General features: G+C 45.5%; 1 protein-coding gene across 2 annotated transcripts in view; it reads right to left on the reverse strand.

Annotated features, from left to right (window-relative positions):
* LOC8041491 (transportin-3) overlaps positions 1–26698 on the reverse strand; it is a 97743-nt gene that overhangs the window by 20764 nt on the left and 50281 nt on the right. For both annotated transcript variants that reach the window (XM_040213165.3, XM_040213166.3), the window contains exons 17-23: positions 25833–25924; positions 17035–17117; positions 15335–15536; positions 13478–13594; positions 10857–10951; positions 10151–10307; positions 6432–6599 (exon numbers count right to left, since the gene is read on the reverse strand). In XM_040213165.3, coding sequence (XP_040069099.2) covers positions 6432–6599; positions 10151–10307; positions 10857–10951; positions 13478–13594; positions 15335–15536; positions 17035–17117; positions 25833–25924 — 914 coding nt within the window. The remainder of the gene's footprint in view (positions 1–6431; positions 6600–10150; positions 10308–10856; positions 10952–13477; positions 13595–15334; positions 15537–17034; positions 17118–25832; positions 25925–26698) is intronic.

Below are 26698 nucleotides of genomic sequence, written 5' to 3' on the forward strand. Positions count from 1 at the left end.
TTTTAGGAATATGATTGTTTTCTAAAACAATTGTCGAACTCGTCACTGAGGTCGCTTTTTGGTCAACTTTGACAGGTCATTACTTTGTCTGTACTTAAGGTAAATTTCCTTTCTTTGGCTTTACAGAAAGCCCAAAGCAAGCCCATTATAGATATAATAATATCATTATGTAATCTGCTGACTAGCCAATCCGCTACCTTGACATAAACGTTGTAAGAAATAAGAAATGTTGAAAGTTTGATGTTGATTTTCTCAAAAACCCTATTTTTGTAAATTTCTATTTTTTAAATTCTTTTAGACATATTAGTCGACAACAAGAAAAACAATCTAGAAATGTAATATTTTGGTTGTATGTCCTCTAATTGAGCCGCAATCGCGTGAAATGTGTGAACATTTGTTATTTTTCACAACGTTTACGTGAAGGTAGCGGAGCGGCTACTCAGACCATAATGATATTACTATACCTACACTAGGCATGCTTAGGGCTTTCTATTCGCGACTCCAGCGACCTATAGGGGGCGCCACCACCAAACAAACATGGCGGCTGAGTCCAGGTCGCGTCGGCTCGGCCGGGCTGCCTGAACAGGTGGCGCGTTCAATTTAACAGATTTCCTTTTGTTCAATGCCCGATTTTATAGGTATTTGAGCTGAGACGGTTAAGTGCAGCCGGTGCGCATAAACTTGCAAAGCATGGTTTTGTTTTCCCGGTGTTTTTTGTTCTTTTCATGTCAAACTTTCGTTTCGGAGATTTCGTTTAAAACCGAAACTATGGGCTCCGGAGAGGCGCGGTAAAATACTAATCAGTTTTGATCATCTAAGGAAAGTGGCAGTGACTACAGAATTCTTCCACCGAGAGTAATTTTCAGCTAACTCGAATGCCTCGACCATGCGACTTCTCTGTCCGCGAAATCTAGCTTTTGTGCGTATCCGCGTTTAAGAAACAGCTCCAGTCGTCTGCTCGGTCAACAACACAGGCTGCAGGAAAATTACGAAAATTAAGCAAGCGCTCCTTGAGCCAAGGAGCATGTTCACCCGCCAGCACCCCACTAAGCAGCTGATACTCGTATTTCAATTCAGGTTTTAGTAGCAATCGAGAAGTCATTTTGAGGAGCGGGTTATGTATTATATTACGTACTATGTCCCACTAAAACGATATTAGTATATTCTTCGGGTTGAAATATGAGCTTAGTTGACTAGATATTAGGTGAACTGCCGAATAAAAGTCTATTTGACAGACAGAGAGATACTACTTAAACTTAGCCAAATGGTTCTAGCCGGCAGCACGGAGGCAAACTGAAGAGAGTCTTAATTGGAGTTCACTGAACGGAGAAAAGAAGTATTTTTTTTTTTTTGTGGTTGGTCATTTTGAGCAATGTAGACATATATTGCTGCTGGCTTTGACGGGGGTATAATATAAATATTGGAGGCGCGATAGATCAAAATGCCGTGACAGCTTCTAACGTTGCGAGACTCATCCCCCACCTTTTGAAAACATATAATTTCCCTCATTCATCATTTGCAGCGAGCAGGTTTTCCTGAATCAAGTAATTTCGAAATCAGCCCAACTCCTTCAGAGTGGTTCAGAGACTTTTTCGGCGAAAAGCAGCCAAGATGAATAGCCAACGCTCCGACCAGCGTGGGTGGCTCAAACTTGAAGCTAATCGAACACAACCAAACTCAACAAAAGCACCTATCGAACCTTCCCATTCACTTGACTGCAACATTGGTGTTCCCTACAGTGTAACACCTCGTCTGTCGTCCTCAGTCCACTGTTCTACATCCTTATAAAGAAACCCTTTATCAGTTGCCAAGTAGTCGTCACTTTGAATCTGATTCGAGACAGAAAAGAAATCAAAACGTTTTTCCGTGGTTCCTCCCCCTCCAAGAAATCGAAAGCACGTGACCGTGTGTTGTGGAGTAAACGGGCTTTCAAACACGTGATGGAAGGAAACAATCTACTGAGGCTTCACCACACTGATTAACACTCAGGCGGACCTTCGTGAAATTACACTGTACGCCATCTCGCCGACAACACCTGTCCGCGAAAGCCACCAGAGACGCGGAGGGGCGCGGAGCGACCTGGACCGGCAGGTTCCCGGTTTTCCCGCTTGGCGGCGTCCGTTTTGCTGGAGTCGCGAATAGAGCTGGAGGAATAAAATGTAGCTTAAGTACAGACAAAGTAATGACCTGTGAAAGTTGAACAAAAATCGACCTGAGTGACGAGTTTGACATCTTTTTTAGAAAACAATCAAGTTATTAGAAATATCTGAATATATCAAGGGATCTTTATAGTACCTATTAAATGAGAGGAAAAGTTAAAAGGGTGTAGAAAAAACACTAGCGCTAGCAGAGGGTGTCAAACACGCGACCTGCGACGGCAGGCAAAAACACTAGTTTCTGCCACTGCGGCTTCTATGCTTTGTAACTCGAGAACAAACAAAATCTGGGGAACATGCAGTTTGCGCCCTCCTTCATTTGAGAAATTCCCCCAAAGTATATTTTTTTCGTAAAAATTAAAAATGAAACCCTTTTAGCCTGCCTAATTTGAGATGAAACCACCCATATATATATATACCGTAAAATCCTGAATTAACGCCCCCTTTACGCCGTAGATAATTGGCCAAAAAAGTGGGGTGGGCGATCTTTCAGTATTTAATAACCAAAATCACAAAACAAAAATCGAGTAACGCGTGCGTCAAAGCAGCCTGGGTTTCCCTAGCTCTCATCGCTGAAACCGTCAAACGACACATCGCTTTCGCTATCGAAGATTAAATCGCCTCGTCAATGAGGCTCTCGGGATCCTCGGGTCCATTGGTTACCGAAGCCAAACGGTCGTTAGCTCGCCGTCCTCGGAACCATCGAGCCTTGTGGATATTCCGCACCGTTTGAACGAACTCCGCACGGTATCCTCGGAGACGGAGGCCCACGCCTGAGCCACGAAGTCCACAACCTCTTGACGCAACGACTTGCGAAGGTTGCCCTTTGGAGTCACCGAACCTTTCCGGAAGAACGATGCCCAAATTCCACGCAGCGCGTCTTTGAAGGGCTTCATCCATGAGACGTCTGCGGGTTGCAAAATGGACGTGCAACCGCCCGGTATCAAGACGACGTCGGTGTCTTTTGCGTCGAGCGCTTCTCGGGCCGCCTCTGTCTTGCGTATGGGTGCTTGGTCCAGCATGAGCAGTCTCCTCACGTCGTCGGCGTTCGGGCCCCAAACTCTCCTAGTCCACTCCAGTAGGACGGGAGAGGTCATCCAACCGTTCTTGGAAGAAGTAACTCGCACATTTGCTGCAAGTACAACAAGTATAACATGAAATAACAGTTCGGGCCCCAAACGCACATTACACATGCTACGCCGATGAGTGAAGATATGCGAACTGCCCGATTTTATGGCCGAGCGCCGAAGCACACGCAAGTGAGTAAGCTTCGGAAAGCCAGCAAGTCACGCGCCAACTGCTCGTGCGCTCAAGATGGCGCCGGCCAGAACGGCTACGCCATCTTTCGGAAATGGGGCGATACAAAACAAAACGGGCTGTGGCGTTTTGTCAATGGATGACGCAACAGTCGCTCTATTTAAAAAAAAATGCTGTCCTTATTTTTACGTATTTCTAAGGCTTTGTTTCGACATTTATACCCTGAATGGTGATTAATTACAACATACCTGGAATCCGTAGAGAAAAGAGTACTCTGGGGGGAATCCGGCCGGTTGGCTCCTTCAGTACGATCAAAGCAGGTAGCTTGATGCCCGCTGCCGTCGCGCACAAGGCCACCGTCATCCCTCGCCGAGCACAGCCGGTGTTGGCGATGCGAATACTCGACTCGCCAACAGCATTCTTGGTTCTCGCAGCAGGGCAATCCATCCGGACCATAGTCTGATCCATGTTGGCTATGTTGTAGTCCGAGTAGTTGTGCTCCAGGCGCAGAGTTGACACAGCCTTTCGGAACACCGTAATTGCTTCAACGTAGTCGGCAGGCAGCTTCTGACTTTCGTTGGTCCCCACCCGCATAGACACATTAAATCGCTTCTTCCAGTTAGCTATGTACTGGCATGACGCTTGGAAGTTTGCTAGGCCCATCTGTTCTGCCAGTTTCCGCGCATGCTCTTGAAGCAGGCGATTGCTGACTGCTCGACCGGCGGATCTCTCAGTCTCCAGGAAGTCCATCAGTGCGTCGTCGATTTCTTCACTAAAAACGGGTCGTCCCCTACCTATTGCTCTCTTCAACTTGTTCGTTCCATGGCATTGTTGTAGAAGTACTTGGTAGCTCGTATTCCATTCCCGTACACGCTTCCGGTCAACTTCGAAATGGCGCGCAGTCTTGCTCACGTTAGCTCCGTTCTTGCGGTGCCATTCCACGACTTCCACTTTCTTCTGGATGGTATAGCTGGACCTCATCCCGAGTATACACAAGAAACGTCTTCACAGTTTGCTGGTCGAAAGATTTTCTGGGGTTCTCGGGTGATCTGACGACAACCACTAAGTGACCTTCAACGCTTCCCTGATGTCATTCAATAAGTGACCTTGACCGCTTTCCGGGTTCCTTCCGTTATCTTATCTCCCTTATTGTGTGTGGCCTCTTCTTTTTGTGAAGGGAATCCTAGGCTTTCCAAACCTTCTCCCCCTACCCTCCGGCACCTTTCTCAACCTTCGGACATCGCTAATTTTGGAAGGTGGGCGACCTATCAGTATTCGAGGGAAACACGAAGCACAGAATCCCATTGTTGTTGGTCTGACTGTAGATACATAGACAACATATCAACGATTGTTCTTGGCGTGTAAGATGAGCCTTTTTTAGGCATTTGAAGACCTGTTGTAAGTGCGAATCTCTTCGCTGTTCAGAAGCAAAATCTAATGTGGACGTCAAGGAGATTGCCGCGATTGGTGGATTATGATGTGTCGCATGTGCCGTAGAAACAGGATTTCTCGACAGACAATCTGGGGCTTCGTGTTTTTTGCCAGATTTATAAAATATAGAAACGTCGTACTCCTGAAGCTTTAGCGCCCAGCGTCCGAGTCTTCCGGAAGGGTCTTTTAGATTCGATAGCCAGCACAAGGCGTGGTGGTCAGTGATAACTTTAAATGGTCGCCCGAATACGTAAGGCCGAAACTTTTGTATTGCCCAAATCACGGCGAGACATTCTTTCTCTGTAATTCCATAATTCATTTCAGATTTTGATAGCGACCGGCTGGCGTACGCGACAACATGTTCCTTTGAGTCACAGATTTGAATGAGGATGGCACCAACTCCGTAGCCGCTAGCATCGGTGTGAATTTCAACCTCACGAGACGGGTCAAAGTGAGCCAGGACAGGCTGTGTTGTTAGTGCCGCTTTGAGGGAAAGAAACGCCTGCTCTTGGTCTTGGGACCACACGAAAGGGACATTCTTTTTGAGGAGGAATATATATATATATATATATATATATATATATATATATATATATATATATATATATAGTGAACGAAGAGGGGAGAGTGATTATTGAATTTATTGCATTGAAGGTAGGGGTAGGGAAAGAGCTGGCAAAAAATTGGGCCAGGGGCGGCACCAGCTCTTTCCATCTCCCTAACTTTAATGCAATAAATTCAATAATCACTCTCACCCCTATCCGTATTACCGCTGCCTTTGTCAATCTTAATAGTACTTAGTAAAACTACCGGCTAAATTCATCTACAGCGTGAACCACCGTTAATAAAACCTTAGTCCGACCGACCTCTCACTGTGTAAGCGTTCAACGCAACTTGGTTTGTTTCCGTTCGTTTGTGATAAATATACTCAAGGCGTCCGAGAATCCGTAATTATAGCGATTTATAAAACATGTTTGTAAGCTCGATTCTGAGTTCACAAGCAGTGCAACAGTATGACAACCAAGTGGGCGACCAATCGTTACAATCGTTTACGGCATTTTACAAGAAAAAGAACACGCAACCAGCAGCATAGATTTTACATCTTCCCGGGGGGGAGAGGGGCAGGCTGAGAAGTTACCCAGAGGGGGGGCTTTTTCGTGCAATATTTTTTACACCGGCAACTACCAGTACATTTTACAGCGTATGTATATCGCCATGTGTCCGTCGCTGTGTGCATTATTTTGTTTACATGCCACTACTAGAAGCTCGTTACGTGGCACATAAACAGCGTCTCGGTAAGGATCATGGCCCGGGGGGGGCCATGATCCTTACCAACCAGCCAATTCGGCCATGCCAGCGGGAGTTGGCCGCTTGCCAACACAACTATGGCAGCCTATCCCACCGTCACCGGGACTGGCAGTTCATCGGCATGGCTGCAGTCAGATACCTCCACCTAGGCAAAACTGGCTGTTTGCTGCACCACTACAGCCGGCAAATCCCACCATCTTCGCGGGACCGCCTGCTAGTCGGCCTGGCTACGGCCAGCCCAACGACTGCCAGCAGACGCTGTGGAATACCCAGGCCTACCTGTCTGTCAAACTGGAGCATCTCATACAGGGTTTCGGCCACATCTGGGAGCAGCGAGGTCGGCAGGCAGAAGATGGCCGACTGTATCAAGGTCGTGACCAGGGCCTGACCCTGGGACGCCAGCAATGTGCCCACTATGCTCCGGCGCTCTGCAAAGTCGCTCGCATCCTGAATGCAAACGAAAAACCTAAAGGTCACTTTTATTGACACGAGACGCAAGAATATTGTGTGAAAACACCACCCAATTAATTTTGCTTCTGCTGACTAACACACTTTTTTCTAATCTAGTGGGGAAACCAACACAACACAGACAACAGAGACTGATCATCAGCAGAATATATGTACAGAATCAGGGGCGTCGTAAGTGTTCAGGAGACAGAGGGACGATAAAGGAAAGCTTGGGTTGGTGGATAAAATTTCCCTCTTCTTCACTCGAATCGGTGATAAGTTAAGAGTTTAGGGGGGACCCCTCCCACCACTTTCCAGTTTAGCAAAGCAAACACTGGAGAGGAAGTCGCCTCCTCTCCAGTGGAAAGAAGCGGAAAGAGCTCCTCCCAACCTCTTAAAAGACATATGCACAAAAAAAAAAGCTTTTTTTTATACAGTCTGGTTGGACAAGGGATGTTATAAAATAAATGTACAGTGAGAAAAAAAAAAAAAAAAGAATGTTAGACCTTATATTTACGGCAAGAAAAGAATTTGTAACTGGTGCCAGCAGGAGCTCGCGGAAAAGTGGTTATTAGAGTCACGTGACTGGTTACTACAGTCACGTGGCGTTTGCACTCTTTTGGGAGCTTCCTATAATCTCTAAAAGTTAGTTATTAATCTATGTTTTAAGGGGGGGACACTACCTTAAAACTGCAATTTTTGAGAAAAGCTCACTTTCCTCATTTTTATGTATTGTGGTTCCACAACTAATAGTAAATGCTTTTGCAAATTTTTATTGGAATACCTTAAAAGGCAGCTCCGCTCAATTCTATAGATCTTCAGATAATGAGTGATTTTGCACTAAAAAGCACTATTAATAGACAATATGTCATTTGCTTTGCAAAAGATGGGATGTATATTGCTAAATCTAATTTTAAACATGAGCAGAAATCGAAACCGAAGCTTTCACTCTGTCCGGCAACATTGACCTCAAGCCGCCAAAAACATGGCTATCACCTGGTACGAGATGTCACGTGATCCTTTACGCAACGACGGGCAGGATTGGGGTGGGCGTGTGCCAGGCGCAAGTGTCGTTTGCACAGCACTCTTACCACGTTTTGGTGTTTACGACATTCAATGATGTCTGCATAACTGCGGCATAAGCATGTGCACGCAGTGTCCGTAGTGTGAACAAAACTCTGAGAGATAATAATCACAAACGATGCGACGATGACAGCGGTTGTGACGCGGAAGATGGCAGTAACGGCGGGACTACGGCGGAACGGCTGGACGGTTTCCAAGAGGGCGCTGTGCGTGCGCGTTACGCCAACCACGTGGACACCGCTGAGCGCCGAGAGGAAATGTTGCTGACGTCCCCCGAACACTTGCTCGGAGAAGAAAAAGCAAGCAAAAAGGGGCAAGGGTGATGACGTTTAGCTCAATGTCGGCTACGCCCACATCGTACCCTTGACTGCGTTGTTGGTTGCGCCTCAATTCACCCGTTCGAGTCAGCCGATTCAGGCAACTTGGCAAGTAGAAGTCCAGCTTTCAGATGGAAGAGGCTATGCACATAGACAAGAATTGGAAAGCCCGTCCTGATTGAACAGAAAACAAACTAAAACCGATATTGGTTTATAGAAACGAACGTAGGTTTGTCTACTTTATTTCTTGATGATGCTCGCCCCGCCCACAATTGCTGACGCCGGTTCGTGTATTGCAAGCACATCCTATTCCTCACTCGTTTCTCAATCAATGGCCACATCCTGACAACAATATGACACTTGAAGAAAAGCGAAGAAAACGCCAATTTAGTTTCCCCGCTATATTTAGCGGGGAAAACGACGTCACGTGACTTTGTGTCACGTCCCCCATAAGCAAATTCAGTTTCTCTGCTAGATTTAGCGGGAAAACTGACATCACGTGACCTCAACATGAATTTGAACCGTACGGACGAGGAGGGGCATACCTTCCCCTCCGTACTCACCCCTACTCCTCCTGAAGAGCTGCGCTCTAATTTCGCGTTACAGAGATGTGTAAAGCACTTTCATTTCTTGCATCAATTTTCGTTTGAGGAAATCTCATTTCAATGAATTGCCGAATTTATTCTTTGCTACGGATGTTTATGAACTGAAATGTAATGAGGAATGTGGCTAGATATTTATTTTCCTGTTTAAATGAAGTTCTTATAAACAAAAAGTAGGGTTATTATGAGGGCAAAATGTCCCTTTATTTGGAATGCTTGTCAAATGAATATTTCGCATAGAAAAAGTGCAGATATAAGGGTACAAAATAGATAGTCCCACTTCCAATGTGTTCTAGTTGAGGCTGAAGCTTAAAAATGCTCAATGTTTTGCAGCAATTTTATATGATAGAATTCCTTGCTAAATGAGGCAACTTACATCTATAACTGTATAACTCCTCCTGTAGCTTATCGTAAAATTTTCCTATGGAGGTTAAACTTCATAGAGTGTATTTAGGGAAAGAGATGAATAGGCCTTTCAAATTTCATCAATATTGAGCTACTGGTTTGACACTTGAAGGTGGTGTCACCCCTTATGTACAACAAAAAAAAATGAGGATTAAGAAGTAACTTTTAGAGCCCATAGGAAGCTCCCAAAAGATAGCAAACACCATGTGATGCACCTGTGCGTAGGTCAGAAAACCGACGACGGCGGCGGCAGCGTGGACAAAAGTCGCTAAGTAATATAATTGTGAGGACATTTTTTTCCATTTTTAAATTTTTTGGATTGGACAGGATTTGTGAAGGTCTTTTTTTTTTTATTTCAAACATTACTATAAATTACTTCCTGCGTATAAAAAAAAAATGTTCAGCCGGCGGTGTGCCACGCTCAGCATGCGGCGCGGCGGCGGTGGCGGCGGGGGGGATCTGGGGACTTCAGCAGCAGCGCTGGACGGCCCCTTCGTAATTTGTGGTGGCGGTGGCGAAGTGCGGCGGCACACAGGTCTACCACGTGACTAGTGGACAGTCACGCGACTGCTATAGCCACTTTTCCGTGGGCTCCCGTGGGCACAACTACAGATTTGTTTTGCGTCACAAATATAGCTCTAAAAATTTTTATTTTGTTGTAAACTTATTTTATCACATCCTTTTCCTATCCAGGATGTATAAAGAAAACATTTTTTCCTTTGCATATCTCTTTTAACTTGTCACCGAATCTACTTCCGTTGTTCTGACATTACTGCAGAGCGAGAAGCTAGCCTGCTTCAAAGTATGGCAACCTGGATTACCACCGTAAAGGGACGATTTGACCAGTGCAGCACGACCGTCGGGTTAAAACGTGCACCATGAAGCATCATCTGAATGCTTGCTGGTACAATGTCTGTAAACACGAAAGCCGACGCGATTAAAAAGCGAGTTTGCAACACCTATCGCCACGCATGCTGCCGGATGCCTCAACCTACTGGTGCTTGCTCCTTTCTCTACAATGTGCCAAAACCTTTAGCCAGTAGGGAGAAAATGGAACAGACACCGGAGAAAGCTATCCATCCTAATCAGCCTTCCAGCAACCCCCAGGCCGAATCAAACCCCAGCCAGTAGAACAGTTCTGTACCTGCTTAGAGCGTCCGCTGTGAACCAGGTCGAAGAGGAACTTCATGACCGAAGCGTTGGCCTCCTTGTGGTCGAGCGTGCATGCCGCCAGGGAGCACTGCAGCACACCCGTTAGCACGGTGCTCTTCAGGAACACTAGTGGTGCCCTCTGGAGAAACCTGCATGGTCCAGAGCAAAGTGTAAACCCAGCTGGACAGTGCGATATGTTTACTACAGGTCAGTACAGGCGAGCAGAGCTTGCATATACAAAAATTCCCAGAGTGAACACAGCAGACGTGGTAGGTGCTAGCTCAGCTTTGACTTGAGTGCTTCGAAGGGAAAGGGACTGTTTCGAACAGATACAAAAAACAACCACTATTATGGCCTTCTTGCTTTCTTTTATCTTTATTTGTTGCAGTCGGAAGCTTTTAACCTAATGGGCTATTGCAAATAAGAACTGCAGGAGAGGCAAAGGCCCCAAATCGCCAAACATAAATGGCGTCATTATGCCCCTCAGTCAGTACAATTGCATCAATTTTCCATCATGAAATGGGAGAAGCACCCGTCAGCACCCTTTTCCAAGACTGGCACACTACAAGATACAAAGCTCCGGCTGACGACCAGTGTGCATCGGTGCACTGGGCTTTGATTGGCTCCTTGTTCTTACGCATGCGGCCTCTTCCCGGCAGTTTGTCTGCTACAACAAATGGCCTCCATCTTTGCCTCACCTGGTGCAGAGGCGAAAGAGGTCGTCAACGGTGTCAGGATGTTGCCGCAGGGCGTCTGCTCCTCCCAGCAGCCTAAAAGTGGGTCCACAAAACGCCTGCAAAAAAGGGAAACGAGTAGGGTTGTGCGAATGTTCGAAATTTCGTATAGTAGTTCCGAATAATAGACTACTCAATTTTCGCTTCGAGAAGAACTGCACTATTTGCGTTTTTCGAAGTGTTGATTGCGGCGGGTCAACCCCTTTGAGTGCGCTTCTTATCAAACACCGGTGCACAGCGGAGAAGCAACACCAGCGGAAGCGAGCTCTGCGGACGTTGTTTCTCCGCATTACATCGGTGCTCGGTAAGAAGCGCACTCAACGGAGTAACCCGCCGCAATGAACACATGGAAAAGTATGAATGCTGCAATAGGCCGATCTCACCAGCCAGTTTGAATACGACACCGCTGCCGCAATGCATCAAGGGAACTTCAGTCATTCTACAAGTGCGACAACCCCCCGGAGCTCTGCGCGTGTTTAGCACTAGACGGCACTAGCTCTCGCATTCGCGGTCGTCTGCCTCCTGTGAACTAAAGTTAAGGTGGCATCACGCATGCGCCGAACGCTTAGTGAGATCCGTCTATCGCGTGCTTGAAAAAAAAACCATACATTCAAAGCGGGATGGTGCACACGTTCCGGCTGTATATGAGAATAAATGGAAACTTTGTGAATGTGTATACTGTAAAACCCTTTATCTTTGTGGCTGCTCTTTTCCTCGAATTGGTCACAGAGGACATAATCGCGGCAATTAAATTTCGCGAATTCTAGAGATTTGCATTGAAATTCTTAAGGACCAAAATTTTCGCATGCCTTCAAATTTCGCAAAATTTTCAATTCGCAATATTCTGCAAAATTAAGGGCTCGCAAACATTAAGGGCTTTACAGTATATACATCATAGTAAAAGTTCCAAAATTAAACTGACTGTTTTGCAAGAGTATATGTTAGGCAGAGATGCCCTTATAACCTCCATTCATCATGCGCGATTCATTCATTTTAAACTTCAAATTAAAAAAAAAAAATATTTAAGATTTATAAATTCAGTCAACTGGGTATAGTTGGCCATTTCTATTGGATTCATTTTATGTCAAACCCGTCGTTTACTTGCCATCCCCAAAACATCAGGCCTTATGAGGTCGCAGTTCATAAATATAGGTAGACTAAACTTGGCTTATAAATAAACTAGTTGGACAACCTTCACAAGTTTAGCTGGGGTTTCATCTAAGCATTATGCTATGGTAGTGAAAGGCGTGGAAAAACTATTTGTTATTCAATTCGAAAATATTCAGCCAAAACCACCATTGGCTTTGAATTCGCTTTGAACTCAAAATCCACTATTCGCACAAGACCAGAAACAAGAGATGCATACAGCATTACACGCGAGCCAAGAAAGCACGTGGTCATGTGGCCTTATGTTACGCAACGTCAAGTCGCGAGACAACATCTCATGGTGTCACTTGACATCTAGGTGTACCCGGACGTTACGTCATGTGAGATCATAAGTGTCACAGTGTCAGATGCATACCTGCCAACCTAGCAACATAAAAATTCGGGCGACCGCCGCGCAGGGAGAAGGGGTGAAGCTTTTTTTTTTTTTTTTTAGTTTTACAAGAAACCTTGTGAAGAGGCACTCTGCACGAATCACATTGTCTTCGCAGTTGTTTTGGAGTAAACTGCCGGTGGTGCCCTGCCCTTCTACGGCACAGCATGGTTCTGATGCTTTCGTGAAGCGATGTGTATCTTGATGTCAAGCTTGCCGCCATGCGAAACGCTCACACATCACAGGCGCACATAGTACAGAATTCATACTTGTCAGCTTTCAGCGAAGCGACAAAGCACGGAAACTCAGTCGCGTATGATCTTAGAAATACTTGCAAGTACTTCTTCGTGGCTTTTGAAAGTGCCATCGATCGTTCCAACAGATCAGTGGTTCCAATTAAACTCGGGGAAACATGAAGAGTAGTACGGCGTTCCGCACCTCACTCGACGACCTAACAAAGTCAACTGAAGCCTAGCGCACCCATGGTCATATAAGCCGTGTTCCAAAATGCGCTCTAACTTCAGGAGTAGAGGTTTCGTGCCTTGGCGTTTGAAAATCTACCCTTGTTTTACGCTACTGCTCTGAGCTGTCACGTGGTAACCCGCCGGAGTAACCTAAACTTACTCTCGAGTAACTCGCAATGACACACGCGTGATCATTATAACAATAAGGCGTCACAAAAAAAAAAAAAAAAATTACGGCGGACATTTTTCGGGAGATCTGAGGCCGCGTCCGCACAATCGGGAGATGTGATCGAAATTTGGAAGGCTCCCGGAAAGTTTGGGAGGGTGGGCAGGTATGCAGATGACATCATGGTGTCACGTGACAACACACTAATAACGTCATCGGCATTGTGTCACCACCGAGGCTACCTTGCCACTGAAACGAAAGCGCTCGCAGCTGACCCTATAAATGCTATAAATATAAAGCTTGAGCTTCATTGCAACTTCACATTGCTTCATTGCTTCATTCACACCTCAGCAGAAAAACCACGAAGCGTGTGGTCGACGAGGTGAGTAGTTTCGGGACGATCTCCCGCAGTGTTTACCTGAAGCATCTCGAGGAGTCCCTGCACGCAGCCCTGCTCCGAGCCGTACTCGTCCACCAGTATGCTGCCCAGGTACAGGAAGCACGAGTGCTGATGCACCTGGTACAGCTGCACCATCTGTACAACCAAAGTTCAGACACCGCAGTTTGAGTTGGTTTGAGACATTGTTTGTCCCTATTACAGCAGAGCTGTTAAAAGCTAGTTTCTACAGTTTCGTGTCTGGTATTAAACATATGTCGACACAGAACTCTGGACAGCTACCGCCATCTACGAGCGACGGCGGCAATCAGACAACCAGCCTGGTTGCCGCCGTCGCTCATAGATTGCGGTAACCTTTCCAACTATCATAGAAGAATGGATAGTTGGGCAAGTTGGTGGGAATTCATTGTAGGAAACAGCACGCAAAACAGGCGTGGGACGAAGAAGAAACACAGGGGACAAGCGTACAGCTTCGCTAGTCTTTCTTCTTACCCAGAGTAGAAAGGCTGAAAGTTTTTTCTTTCCTCTACCCCAATCTCAAGCTAATATCGCTATGGTCCAGGACCTTTTGCTGGGAAATTCCCGAACACGGTGTGCCATCGTTGTGCTTCTCACGGATTACCACATCCCTCGAAGTTCAAACAAAAAGCACCCTTTTTCTATCCCGTTGTCAAATTGAGATAGAATTGAGGGAAAGACGTCCAGCTCTGATAAAGAAATTCTGCTTGTTGGCTTTTAAGAACCGTTGGAACCGAGGCGACGGGCTTGCACACATTCGAGGCAAGCAGCTCGTGAATGTCGTTAGGCTTAACAACAGAGGTAGTGTCCAACGACAACAGTTAGGCCTAACCACAGCAGTGAGGCCAGCAACAACCACTAGGCCTAACAACAGTGTCTCATAAAATCGCACAATGTTGCACGACTCGACACCTGAAGTCACGTTGCCCCATGTCTTGGTGTCCAATATTACTAGATCCAATAATGTCGTTGACACCACGACTTCACGCCATAATTCACGTGACACCACAACGCGACGTTGTGCGACCTGGTGCGGCCCGACACATGTCAGGCGGTCGTATGACCTGCAGTGGCACCAGCCACACGACCCGATAACACGACATCCCGTTAAATTTAACAGCTTGTTAAATATAGCCGATGACGCCACTGCCAAGTCCTATCCGTCCGCATGATTACTAGACAGCTACGCAAATCTCAAGATTGCTTCCGTTAACCCCTTGCCTCCTATTAACGAGTGTCACTCGTGCCACCGCTTACGGACCATAAAGCCCGACGCTTGTTTAGCGAGTTCTCTGACAGATGGCTAAACCACCCCTGTCGCTCCATTTTCCTTGGGCAGTGTTCTCGTTTGTTTTGCTGTTTGACAGAAAAAGAAATGCTCCATTTAACCAAAAAAAAGAAAGAGCAGTTGTTTTTGAGCGTTCATGCTAAAACAACAAGGCTTTGGCACGGAGATCCACTTTAGCCGACAAAGAGATACAGAGCCTTCTTTTTGAATGGGATTAATGATGTAACGACAAATTCTTCGGCATTCCTGATTTTTAGGAATCAGACGATAGTATGATCGGCAGTGACGGGAGTGATGTTAATGATGTGAATTGTGCAAGCCTCCCATGAACTTCGGCGTCTGCACGTCAGTGGGTCTTAGACAAGAGGCCTGGCTTAGAGCAAGATATGACACCTGGAAGTCAAGAAAATATTTTTATCTTATTTTATTGCAAATTTCCTGTTTAAAATAATATTTGTATGTTTGTTTCTTAAAGAAAAGAAATGAGTAGACAAGGGGTTAAAATGCATTCTGCACTAAAAAGGATTGATTTGAAAGGCTGCAGCCCGGTCGGTCTTATTTCGGCGTCCCACCTGCGTGACCAGCGGCTGAAGCAGGGCGTGAGACTGCCTCCCCACGCAGCGCACGGCGAAGCGTATGCAGCGGCAGCAGCGCTCCATGACCCTCGTGTCCCCCTGGTAGCGGTGGCAGGCCCTTGACAGCACCGGCCACACCTCCTCCACCACGGGCTGGCACGGGTGGGGCTGGCCCGCGGCCACCGTCACGTTCGTGTGCCTGCGCTCAATGTCGGGCACAGTCAACTCGGCGGTCAAGCGGGGCCGCAAAGCAACCAAGCGTGTAAAGGGGCACTAAAAGGGTGTTTAATGCAAGAATGTGATGTGCAACTTAATGTCAGCCTTGCCACCGTGCACGAAGCGATGTGCAGCTAATGTCAGCCTTGTCACCGAGCGAAACACTTACATCACACGTGCACGTGCTACCAGAATCCAAACTTCTCTCCCTTTTTGGTTGGCACGAAGCACGGGAATTCTGACGTGTAGAACTTCAAGAACACCTGAAAGTACCTCTTTTGAGGTTTGGAGCTCGCCATTGCGCCGCAAAGCCACAGTGAACAGGGGAATGCTACGATTACACGTGCAACAAACACACACAGACGCCACACTGCTCACCTCGAAAGTGGTCAAAACAGAGAGGCCCAACCACGTCTGAACACACCGAACACACGAACAAAAGCTTTGGGCTTTGGGTTGGCTTTGGGTCCGTGGCCACCGGATAGACGGATAGTAAAAACCATGAGGCTGCCGTGGACGGTACCTATTGCCCTCTTGTGGCCAGCAATAATATTACAAAAAAAAAAGTAAAAACAAATAATTTTTATATATAATTTTTTTTCGTAAAATTTGAAGCAAGATTCGTAAAATCGTAAAATTAGTAGTCCAAATTCATACATTTTACGAAAAATTCGGAAGAGTTGGCAGGTATGAGAATGTAACTTTTGAACTTTCAGATGCATTTTTCTCTCATGATTTTCGGCAGTCTTCACAGTTTGTGCACTCCTTTTTTGATACTCACAATTATCACATCATAATGAAATTTTGCACACATATTCTTAAAGGTGTATAGATTGCTGATACCGTATTATTCGAATATAAGGCGGTCACAATTATAAGGCGAGGGGGCAGTTGAAGGACCCCAGAAAAAGAAAAAAAATCGCCATATTGCTATAGTGAGCTTCAAGATAAGGCGGGGACTTTGAGACTACGGATTTTGGAAAAAAAAACCTTGCCTTATATTCAAATAAATACGGTATCTATTTCGACCTGTAATTTTCTGATATATGCTTATGCAAATTGCGATGAACTTCTAGATGACTTCTAAAAGTACAACATTACAGCATCTTTATTTTATTTTTACTGATAGGAAAACTATGCAGAACTTTTTGATTAGTTATCAGCATCCTAGACCTCATAAGGAACAAAATAAGCTGTTGCAATCTATTTCTGGTGAAAACTTAGTATGACAAAAGCTGTGCACAAAAACACCTATTTTTCGTAATTGTATGGGGTGCTGAACGTAAAGTATAGAAGCTATGTCAGAACTAATGACTGTTCTGAAGGGAGGAGAAAAAACCCTATAAGCATGTAAAATTTCATTATCCTAGGATTTATATTAAATAAAAAGGGTCTTCGCGTAGCATCTTCCCTCAACGCACTTCTCACATAAAATGGGCAGTAGAGCCGGCTCGAAAAGTCCAGGTGATTGGTCTACTCACCTAAAGATGGCGGCAAGCCTGTCCAACCAGACGGTCGGCTCCGAGCGGATGCCCTCGGTGCCTGTTTCTTCGGCATTCATTAGCTGCACAAACAAGCATTGACTCTGTTAAGACTATCCCTAAAGCCACAGTCACAATGCTTACACCGCTGCAGACGTAGTGACAGAAGGCTCTGTTCAGATAAGATCATGAATGCAAGTTTCAACAAATTTTTTATCTTTTTTATGTCACTCCTCAACATGTGTAGAGAATGTGCCGTATTTGCACAAATATAACGCAAGTTTTTTTGTTTTCTTTGAAATTATGTGCTCCAAAACGCACCTCGCGATATATTCGGAATCGAGTACAGCCACGAGGCGCACGAGACTGGAAAAAGCCATCCCTCCGGCTCAATGCAGGAGATCAGGTGGGAGGAGAAGTGGGGGTGTGGGAGTAAATATATTAACTACTGGGCCACCTGAAGGGAGGTAATAAAAAACATAGGAGCATTTTTACCGCTTTCGTGTTTGTACAACGCACGCCGAAAAGCACGCCGCAGAAATGCAGCATGCCACGCGGGAACTAGCCAATGCAAGCCAAGTCAGGCCAAGTCAAGTCCATACAAGCCAAGGCAAGACCACCGACCGTGTTTATGCAATCATGCAACACAAGGTTTGTTTTGTGTGAAAGGGACCAGAACAAGAATGAGGCGCGGTGCTACTGCATATTCGCAAAGTCGCCAAGTTGATTGCAAACGGAAGGACCTGCGCAGTGAGGATGAGTACAGTCAACACATACTCTTCGATTTACATTGCCTTTTCACTTCTGCTATGCCCCTGAGTGCAGTAAATTTACGAAGCCTTCGGCTCGCGTTATAATAGTAATAATGTTTTGTTTTTTTTGTTTTGAGGGCATCAAAATCTGCCCTTGCAGTATATTCGTGGTCGCGTTATATTCATGCAAATACAGTAAACAAAGAAGGTTTCGCAAAATACATAATATTTGAAGAGAAAAAAAGAATTGAGTGTGCTAGAATGGCATATTTGAATTCTGAAGTTTTCGTTTATGTCACGTTTGGTGACACCTACTACGCAAACTACAAATGCGCACTCGCTCCACATTCGTTATGTCTAGCGCAGACAGGCATCCCTCATTGGAAAGAGCACTTTAACCCTTCTTTCGGTATAGAGCTTCTTGCGAGACATTGTGCACACCGACCGTGAAACCGCGTAGAAAACAACACTGCACGTTTTCTTATTGGCCACACTGGCGAAGAAGGCACTCTGATTCGCTCAAATTTGCCACGTGACCCCACACTCCATGCAGCGTGGAGTGTATGCCAGTCTCCTGCATCTATACTCCATTGACGAGGAGCAAAAGCAACATCGCTTGCCCCACTGGGATAAACTCCTGGTGTTACATGAACCGAAGCAAGGCCCTCCAGGAAACAGGAAGAATCACCAGAATCTCGGCCACACAAGCCAGCCTTCTCCAAGGGGATAGCGAAGGAGGGATTTGCATGAAAGGTGCTCCCAGATGAAAACTGAGACAGCAAATGATTCTTCCAACGCCTTGGTTTGGAAAAGGTGTCCAAAGGTAGATCTCGCTTATCAAAGTACTCTCGAGTGTTCCGTAGCTCTCGCAGTCTTGGAGTTCAACCTGGGTTCTCGAGGCTTCGAGAAAGTTCTTTTGGAGATAGGCATTGAGCCAGGGAGCCACCAGACATCACAAGCCATGAAGGCCACTTAGACGAAGGTTGCAAAGGCCCACTTAAAGGGTAACTGCAAAGAAAAAAAAAGGGTATTTTTAAAGCGGCACTGACACCCCAAAGGTCGTATTATTTTTTATTGTCTAAAACGATGCAAGTTATAGTCATAAACACGCAAAAAAAAAAAATTTCCCCGTGCGCGCGCGCGCCTTTTTATTTTTGGCGTTTATATTTCCCACACTCACCTCCATGCTTCTTTTGATCGGTGATGTCAAAAATCAGGAAATTTAGAAGCTTTGTAGGCGACTTTTTTAAAGATTTAATAACGGTAATCGTAAAACATGTTTTTTAATGCAATTGCGAACGCACTACGGCCTCTCTTTTTGTAATACCAAAAATCAGATTTCGGTGTGATGTCGCTTCCTGGATTTGTAACCTCCCTCGGAAAACTTGGCGGCGCTCGAGCAGAGGATTATCGGCGAGTCGGGGAAGAAACCGGTTTTTTCCTGTGCCGGCGCCCTTCTATCCCGCCTGGTCACCTCCTCCTAGCTTCGGGTCGTGGTGGCAACGGAGGTCCCAAAGAAAGTCGAGTTGCAGGAGACCGCAAAATTTGACTCACTGCACTGGCGCGGATCATGCGGGAACTTCAAATTCGGCATTTGGAAATTGTTTTTTTAATTCAGAAATACTGAATTCCCAAGTTTCGAATTTTGAGGGTATTGTCCCGGCATTATTTTCAATCGTTCCGGATAATAAAAAAAAATATGATTTTGATGTGTCAATGCCCCTTTCAACAGCCTAATTGGGACAAGCATGTCACAAAACAATTTTTCCAACAAAAACAACATTTTTCACAGCAATATTCATCGCGCTAGACTGATTTTAGTTTGCGGCTGTTTCGACCGTTTTTAATTGCGCGCCACAAAGTTGGTATTATACATCAAGGAATGGCTGCTCTACATCAAGGATGGTGTATTCGCACGATGGAGTTTCTTCCCGAGGAGAAGAATAAATGTCATCGAGTTTTGAGGTCGCGTGCTCCGCGTCACGTATGTTTGCTGATCCCCCGAGCTCGCGGCATGCTCGCGGGGACCCGAGGAGAATCTGCGACAGGCCTACGAATATCCGCCGTTCCGTCGGTATCCGTCGGAGCGACCGGGCCCCTCTTTTGTTCCCTGCTTTTGGGGAGCGATAATGATCAATAGCTTTGAAGTGTGGGATGCCTTTGCTTTCTTATTTTTTGCCTGCTTTTTGTTCGCCGAGCCCCCGAAAGTCGCCAGCAGGCTTGCAGTATGGGGTGTCTTTTCTTTATTATTTTTTCTCTGCCTTTTGTTCAATGAGCCCCCGAAAGTCGTCAACAGGTTTGCGAAAGGGAAAACTCCGTCGACTCAACTACATGCGACTCCGTCGTGCGAATGCTCGCTTGGATTTTCTACACTGCCTCCTCCTTCTTGTGCCGTTTCCTTCTCTCGGCTCTATGACGTACTCGGCTTTCTCTGGGGATAAAGATCTCTCGTGCGAATACACCAGGAGTGACGTATTCCAGCCGCTCCACGCGCGTCGAAAGAGCGGGAGTTTTAAATGTGGAGAGGTTGTGACCCCAACTAAATTACGTCTTGCGGCGTAAGTATTGCTAAAACAAATTTGTTTTTTTGCGGAAGATTTGTTTTGTGACATGCTTGTCTCAATTAGGCTGTTTAAAAAAGCACTTTTTTTTTTGCAGTTACCCTTTAAGTTCTCCAAGGCACCAAGCAAGAGACGAAAGATAAGTTACCCTTTAAGTTCTCCAAGGCAACAAGCAAGATACGAAAGATGGAAGCTGTGGCCAAAGCACACAAGGACCATGCAGGTAAGAGACTGACATACAATCCTGGAGCATTTTAGTTCAAGTGCCATCTAAAGTGGAACACAATGTGAATTTTCAAACACGTTTTTCTTAGCTTCATTTTTTGACCACTGTTTCATTGCTCAATATCTATCATTGGATGACTGAACTAGGTACCTTCATAACTGCTGTGCAGTTTTTATGGAGCGAAATTTACTGGAGAACTTGACTATGTGCTTACATTTTTAAGATTGTTACTCCTTTAGCGAGAAAATGTCAGACTTTTGTAAAAGTAAAACAATGAATGAAATGAACTCCTTTTCCGAAGTTCACTTTAACGCTAAATATGACACTTCTTAATATTATTTGAAACCCACTACCAATTAGTCCAGTCACTTGTCCTTATATCCAAGCAAAAATATTGTGACATTTTGGTACTGTTTTGTAACAATCGTTTTTTCCCCTCGGCACTACTAGTTGTATAACGTTTTTGACATACGAGGCTGCAACTTGGCACGAAGTTGACCTTTTCAGCTGAAATTTGGTGTAGCCTCCCAAGTTTGCAAGCCTAATATGCCCTGCCAATTTCATTGAAACACCACTAGTACTCAGAAAGTAGACCCTCCAAGGGAGCGCCTCTCTTTAAAGGGCAAGACAGGCTTAGTGGATAAATACAAAGGGTGAGCAGTGCAAGTATATTGTTTTATTAGTAGAATACAATCGCGCCCGGTTATATGCCACCCGAGTATTTCGAATTATTGTTTATATATAGAACAGTCCAAACATCCCCTTGAAAACGAAGAATGAAGCACGCTTGCACGGGCACCCACCCACCTGTCGCTTCTCCTGGAGTGCGATTGTGCGGCCGGGCCGCGAGTACATACCTCTACATAGCTCGCGCTGAGGGGCTGGCAAGCCGCCAAGCCAGCGTACGCACACGGGGATACGCAGCTAAAAAGCATTGTAAAAAAACAAACATAAAAAAGTGGAGGATGACAAAGGGGAAAGGCACGCGCGTGCGTAGGGAGGGAGGGCAGAGAGTGCCCCCTTTTGGAACGGTAGTCAATTAAAACTTGTTGTTGGCCTAGTTGGTTCATGATGCAGTCTAGAAGTTTTTTTGGCTCGACACAAGGGACAATCACAAGCAAGTAGACACGGACAAGCGCAACTTTCAGCTAGTTTACTCGTAGAAAGCCTGGCACATCGACGGCAGAGCCATAGGGCGCGCGGCCGCAGGAAAAACGAGAGGAGGAGCACGCGAAACGGTGACCAATATGGTAGCGCAGAGCAGAAAGGGCAGAGATAGTATGCGAGCGCTTGGGTCATGAGCGGCCGCTCCCCGAACCACGTTTGTTTTCGTGTTTTCGTCACCGTCGTTTTCGTGCTCCGGGAGCAACGGCTGTGGCAACTCGAAAGGGCGCTGGCAGCAATGCACGATACTGGTGGCGTCGGCAGAGTTGTCGGCGTGCCAGCGGAGTGCGTCGTCGTTGGACCATCATATTGTGCCGCAAAGAACCATGTAGTTTTGACTAAACGAAACCGATGGCCGCGATCGTCGGTTTCGCGTTCAAGGACCGTTGCAGAGATGCGGGCGCAGGGAGAAACGGGAAAGGGTTGACATTGAGCTCCTCCTCCCCACGATACCGAGAAGAAAAGAGGAAAAAAAAAGTGTTTCTGGATTTGGCCGCTCGCTCTTGTGTGGCGCTAGCAGGCAATCTTCCCTCCGCTCCCGTTTCCCCGCCCTCCTTTCCCATTTACGGCAGCTGCTCTCCACCTGCATTGTGCATTCGGAGTTTGTCGGCTTTCCTTGAAAGTTTTTACTTTATTTGCCTCTTCAGGATGCTTGCGGGTTTTCTGTTATCTTCCACTGTGAGAACCAGGGAATACCAAGGCTCGTAGCCTGCTCGGCCTTCGCAGGAAACGAGCGAAGAGAGTGAAAGTCAAGCAGCCCACAACGCGGGCCGTTCGACGTTCTTCATTGATTATTTCCATTGGGATAATCTCCAAAAACAACTGCATCTCCACGTGGTGAATGATGTTGACTGGGGCGAAGCTCTGGTGGTGCTTGTCTGCGTAGACGCTGAGCCGCAGCATGGCGAGCCTTTCGTTCGTTTTCATTCATGTCACGCTGCGGTCAAATGCTGAAATGCGTATATAACCACGTTCCATACCACACATTCTCTTTCTTACATGAATGAAAACGAACGAAAGGCTCGGCATGCTGCGGCTCACCGTCTACGCAGACAAGCACCACCAGAGCTTCGCCCTAATCAACATCATTCACCACGTGGAGATGCGGTTGTTTTTTTTTTTTCCCTACACGAGCACAAGAGCACGTGCTCACGTGCTCGTGAGCACGAGCACCCAACGCCGGACATCAGACGGACATACGGACACAGCTAGCCCCTAAGGAGCTTCGCCCCTAAAAGCCTTCCTGGCTATGTTCCCAGACTTGGCGAGAAGTAGCTGATAGTGTCAGGGGTACGAGGACTGAATAGACACATTTATTCATTTGCTTTTGTGCTGTGTAAAAAAGCACCACTCTTCAATACATACCTCAAGACAAGCCGGACTCTGTCCGATCGTCATGAAGTGCCTATCGTCGACACTGCATTTTGGACATGCTGTGTTATTTGAAACCTTTCTCAAATCCTGTTTGGATAACGCAGCACCGTGAGGTACTTACAATATATGTTCTTCGATTGATCAGATTTGTTGAATTTCATGTTGTGAGCGGGGAATGCCCATGCAGTTTGGCTAGCCTGTGGTGTGGGGGAATATTTTAGGCAGTTAAGACCTTATTAGATTGACACTGCTGAGTGTATGGTGCCGTTAAAAAGATCAACATAAGGTGAAACAAACATTCCAGTTGCATTTGTTCTGTTGCGCACAGACTCGCCAAAAAAGGGCTTTCATTTGTTTGTTTTTGTTCCCAAATATATTGCAACGCTTTCTTAAAAACTCAAAGAAATTCTTTTCGCCATAGAACACAAAACAAAAAATAAAACGAGGCAATTTACGCAGGTCGCCACAGCCTACTGAGGAGAAAACCCACAATCCAGCGCAGTCAGGCAACACCGACATACACTCTCAAAACCAGAGACGCACGCACTGTAAATTGCTTCGTTCAGGACTGCCTGCGCTGGAAAGGTCTATAAAGGAGGCTATGCATTATCACACCAAATGAACACAGCTGTGGCTGCCTGACTCCTTAGCCCCAAAATAAAATAAGCAAAAAAAAAAAAAAAAAAAAGAACATCTTTGTCAAGTTGAATGTGTCCACAACAACGGTTGAGCAATCACACTTTGAACCCTTTATCTTTGTTTACCATTTTCTTTGGCTGTTTTTGCTTTGCCCGTTTTTCTTTTTCTTTTTTCCTTTCTTTTTTTGCTGCCTGATTTTAGTTAGGTTTCTTTTTGTTGCTTGCTTAACTTTATTCTATGGATCGAGCTTTTTTTTTTTTTTTTTATGCAACTCTCTTTTTTTGTCTTCTTTTTTTAATTATTCTTGTGTTTTCTTAGCGGTGCTCTTTTTTTGTCTTCTTTTTTTAATTATTCTTGTGTTTTCTTAGCGGTGCTTTAGGAGGTTGTGGCCAGCTGTATTTAGAGGCTCTCAGAGGCTGAGTTTAAAGGCTCTATTAGGCAAGGTCCCGTTTGTCTGTCGCTGTCTTCGGTTATTAGCAGAGGTGCGCTGAAATTTCAACTAAAGCTTAAGTTAACATGTTTTTACAGCGGAGCTGTTAAGGGCTAGGTTCCCCAGGATCGTGTCCGAGTATGTCGACACAAACCTACCTGGACAGCTACCGCCATTTATAAGCGACGGCGGCAAGCACACAACCAGTATGGTTTCCGCCGTCGCTCGTAGATGGCGGCAACCTTACCAGCTATAATAGAAGAATAGATAGTTGGGCACATTGGTGAGAATTCATCGTAGGAAACAGCGCGAAAAACAGATGATGACGAAGAAGCAGCGCACAGTGTATCGAGTACAGCTCCGCTGGTCTTCCTTCTTCACGAGAGTGGAAAGGCTGAACGATTTTGTATGTCAAATTATCGATATATTGAACTATTTTACGATCCCCCTTGAATTCGATATATCCGGGTTCGACTGTATTTGAACTTGAGCCCAATACCCAAATACTGTACAAAAAATATATCTTGTCATGAAAAACCCGGAATTGAAGATAATTTCCTCTTGGCATCGGGCAAAAATGCAGGCATGGAAGGTACACTTTACAGGAGTGCAGTTTTGAAAAGAACAAAATGATACATGTTTTTTTTTTGTTTTTTTTGTTTTTATGAATAAACACAATAGTATGGTGGAGAAATATCATATAAATTTCAGGAAAATCGAAGATGTTTTTTGTTTTGTTCCTACGCATGTTGAGGAGTAGCATACAAAGAAATTAACAAAACCAAAAAATACACCCGGGCTCGCGTCCGTATCTCAACGGAGTCGGAATCATCTGCGGACAAGCCTCGAGTTTGTTTGAAGCGTGTTTGCTTTGTACATACGTGTGCTTCAAACATGTCTGCAGAGAGTTTTTGCATGATTGATGCGACAGAACTCTCATACCTGAGAGAAACGTGCCTCAGATGGTGTCTCTAGACTGTCTTTGGTACAATGCAACCGTGACTTTATAAGATTTTGATCGGATGGGCACTGCCTTAAGCTCTGGCATACTTTCCTCTGACTCCGCAAAAAATTGAGCGAACCCATGTGCGTATGTCGATTCTCAAGATGACATAAAGAGCACCACCGCACAAGGTAGGTCGTCCTGAACGTAAATCTGTCGGTATATTGAGCCTTTTATCGTGATGCTTGTTCTAATGAATTGCCTAATTAAACACAATCGAGCCCCATAGCTCAGGTTTAGGTGAGATACTCAATCTCCGGCCACACATTTAGAGTCTGCGCAAAAAGGACGTTGTAGTGAATGATTTGGGAAATATCCTTTCATCAATAAGAGAAAGAGCCCAAAGAACTGCCTTCTGCCCCTAAGAAAACTTTCTTTGTGAAAAAAAAAAGGAACACAAATTCTTAACAAAGTGTCTCGATATAACATTTATCACACCCACGGACATATGGCAAAAAAGTTGAAAGAAGAATGGACCCAGTGTCATGCGGAAGATAATGCTCGCAGATGCATGCTTCATTTGCTACCAATAAGCAATAATGGCATGCAAGAGAGATTGTGTTGTACAGTTTGCACTCTTTTGTTTGTAGTCGTTAGTGTGATTCATGGCCAACAGGTGGCGCCAGTAAGCCTTCTTACTCGCCCTCACCTGCGTCAAGGGATCCAGCTGGATGCGGCAGAGCTCCCGCAGACCACCGGTGATTTTGTCAGGACTCATTTGAGTCAGAACCAGCACCGTGCCTGCAAGTGTTTGACGCCACTCTGAAACACGCAACACCCTGCACTAACACGCCTACGAATTTCAAACGAAAGGTACTAGTTTAAAATCCTTTGGTCCAATAAAAGCAGCAAACACAAGAACAGCTACAAATTTTAGAGCATGTTAAAATGTGCAGTAGAAGGCAATAGAAGCTATATAGGTAAGTCTAGTAATGTGTACAAGCTTGAAACATAGCCTCTACAGTTTTTTTTTCTTATAAAATTCAGGAGATTCTAAGACCTGAATGGCAATTTCACATTCAACAGTTTTTGGGGTTTCTGACAAGCAGTCGGAACCCTGACAAAGCTTCTGCCGATATAGCAAACAGAATATATGTGAGATTGTAAAGGCTCTGCCATGTCATAAAACGGTGCCAATGATATAAACCTTTGTGTCATAAGCAGCATAAGCATCAACTTCAACCCCCACTGCATGAGGTAGATGTTGCTACATAAGCTATGTGTGCTTAAGAGTAACATCACTTCAGCCACATCGCTGCATACTCTCAGTGTTGTCAGTTGTCGCCAGTTATCTCCGACGCTCCTATCATAGGATGCAAGAAGTGCTCTCCATGATCCTACGTGCCAAACCAGTGTGGGACAGCGTAAAACAAGATCAACAGAGTTTCCTGGCATTGCACCAAAAACTCCCAAACGTTGCATTTCAGTAAAGTAAATCGTATTAGTGGACCGTACGCTAAAGCTCTGCGTACGCAAAGAAACTGCGGGTTGGGAGTGCATATGGGCAGAACGCAA

Source organism: Ixodes scapularis, unplaced genomic scaffold (genome assembly GCF_016920785.2).
Source record: "Ixodes scapularis isolate PalLabHiFi unplaced genomic scaffold, ASM1692078v2 PGA_scaffold4__175_contigs__length_147842914, whole genome shotgun sequence".
Taxonomy (NCBI): Eukaryota; Metazoa; Arthropoda; class Arachnida; order Ixodida; family Ixodidae; genus Ixodes; species Ixodes scapularis.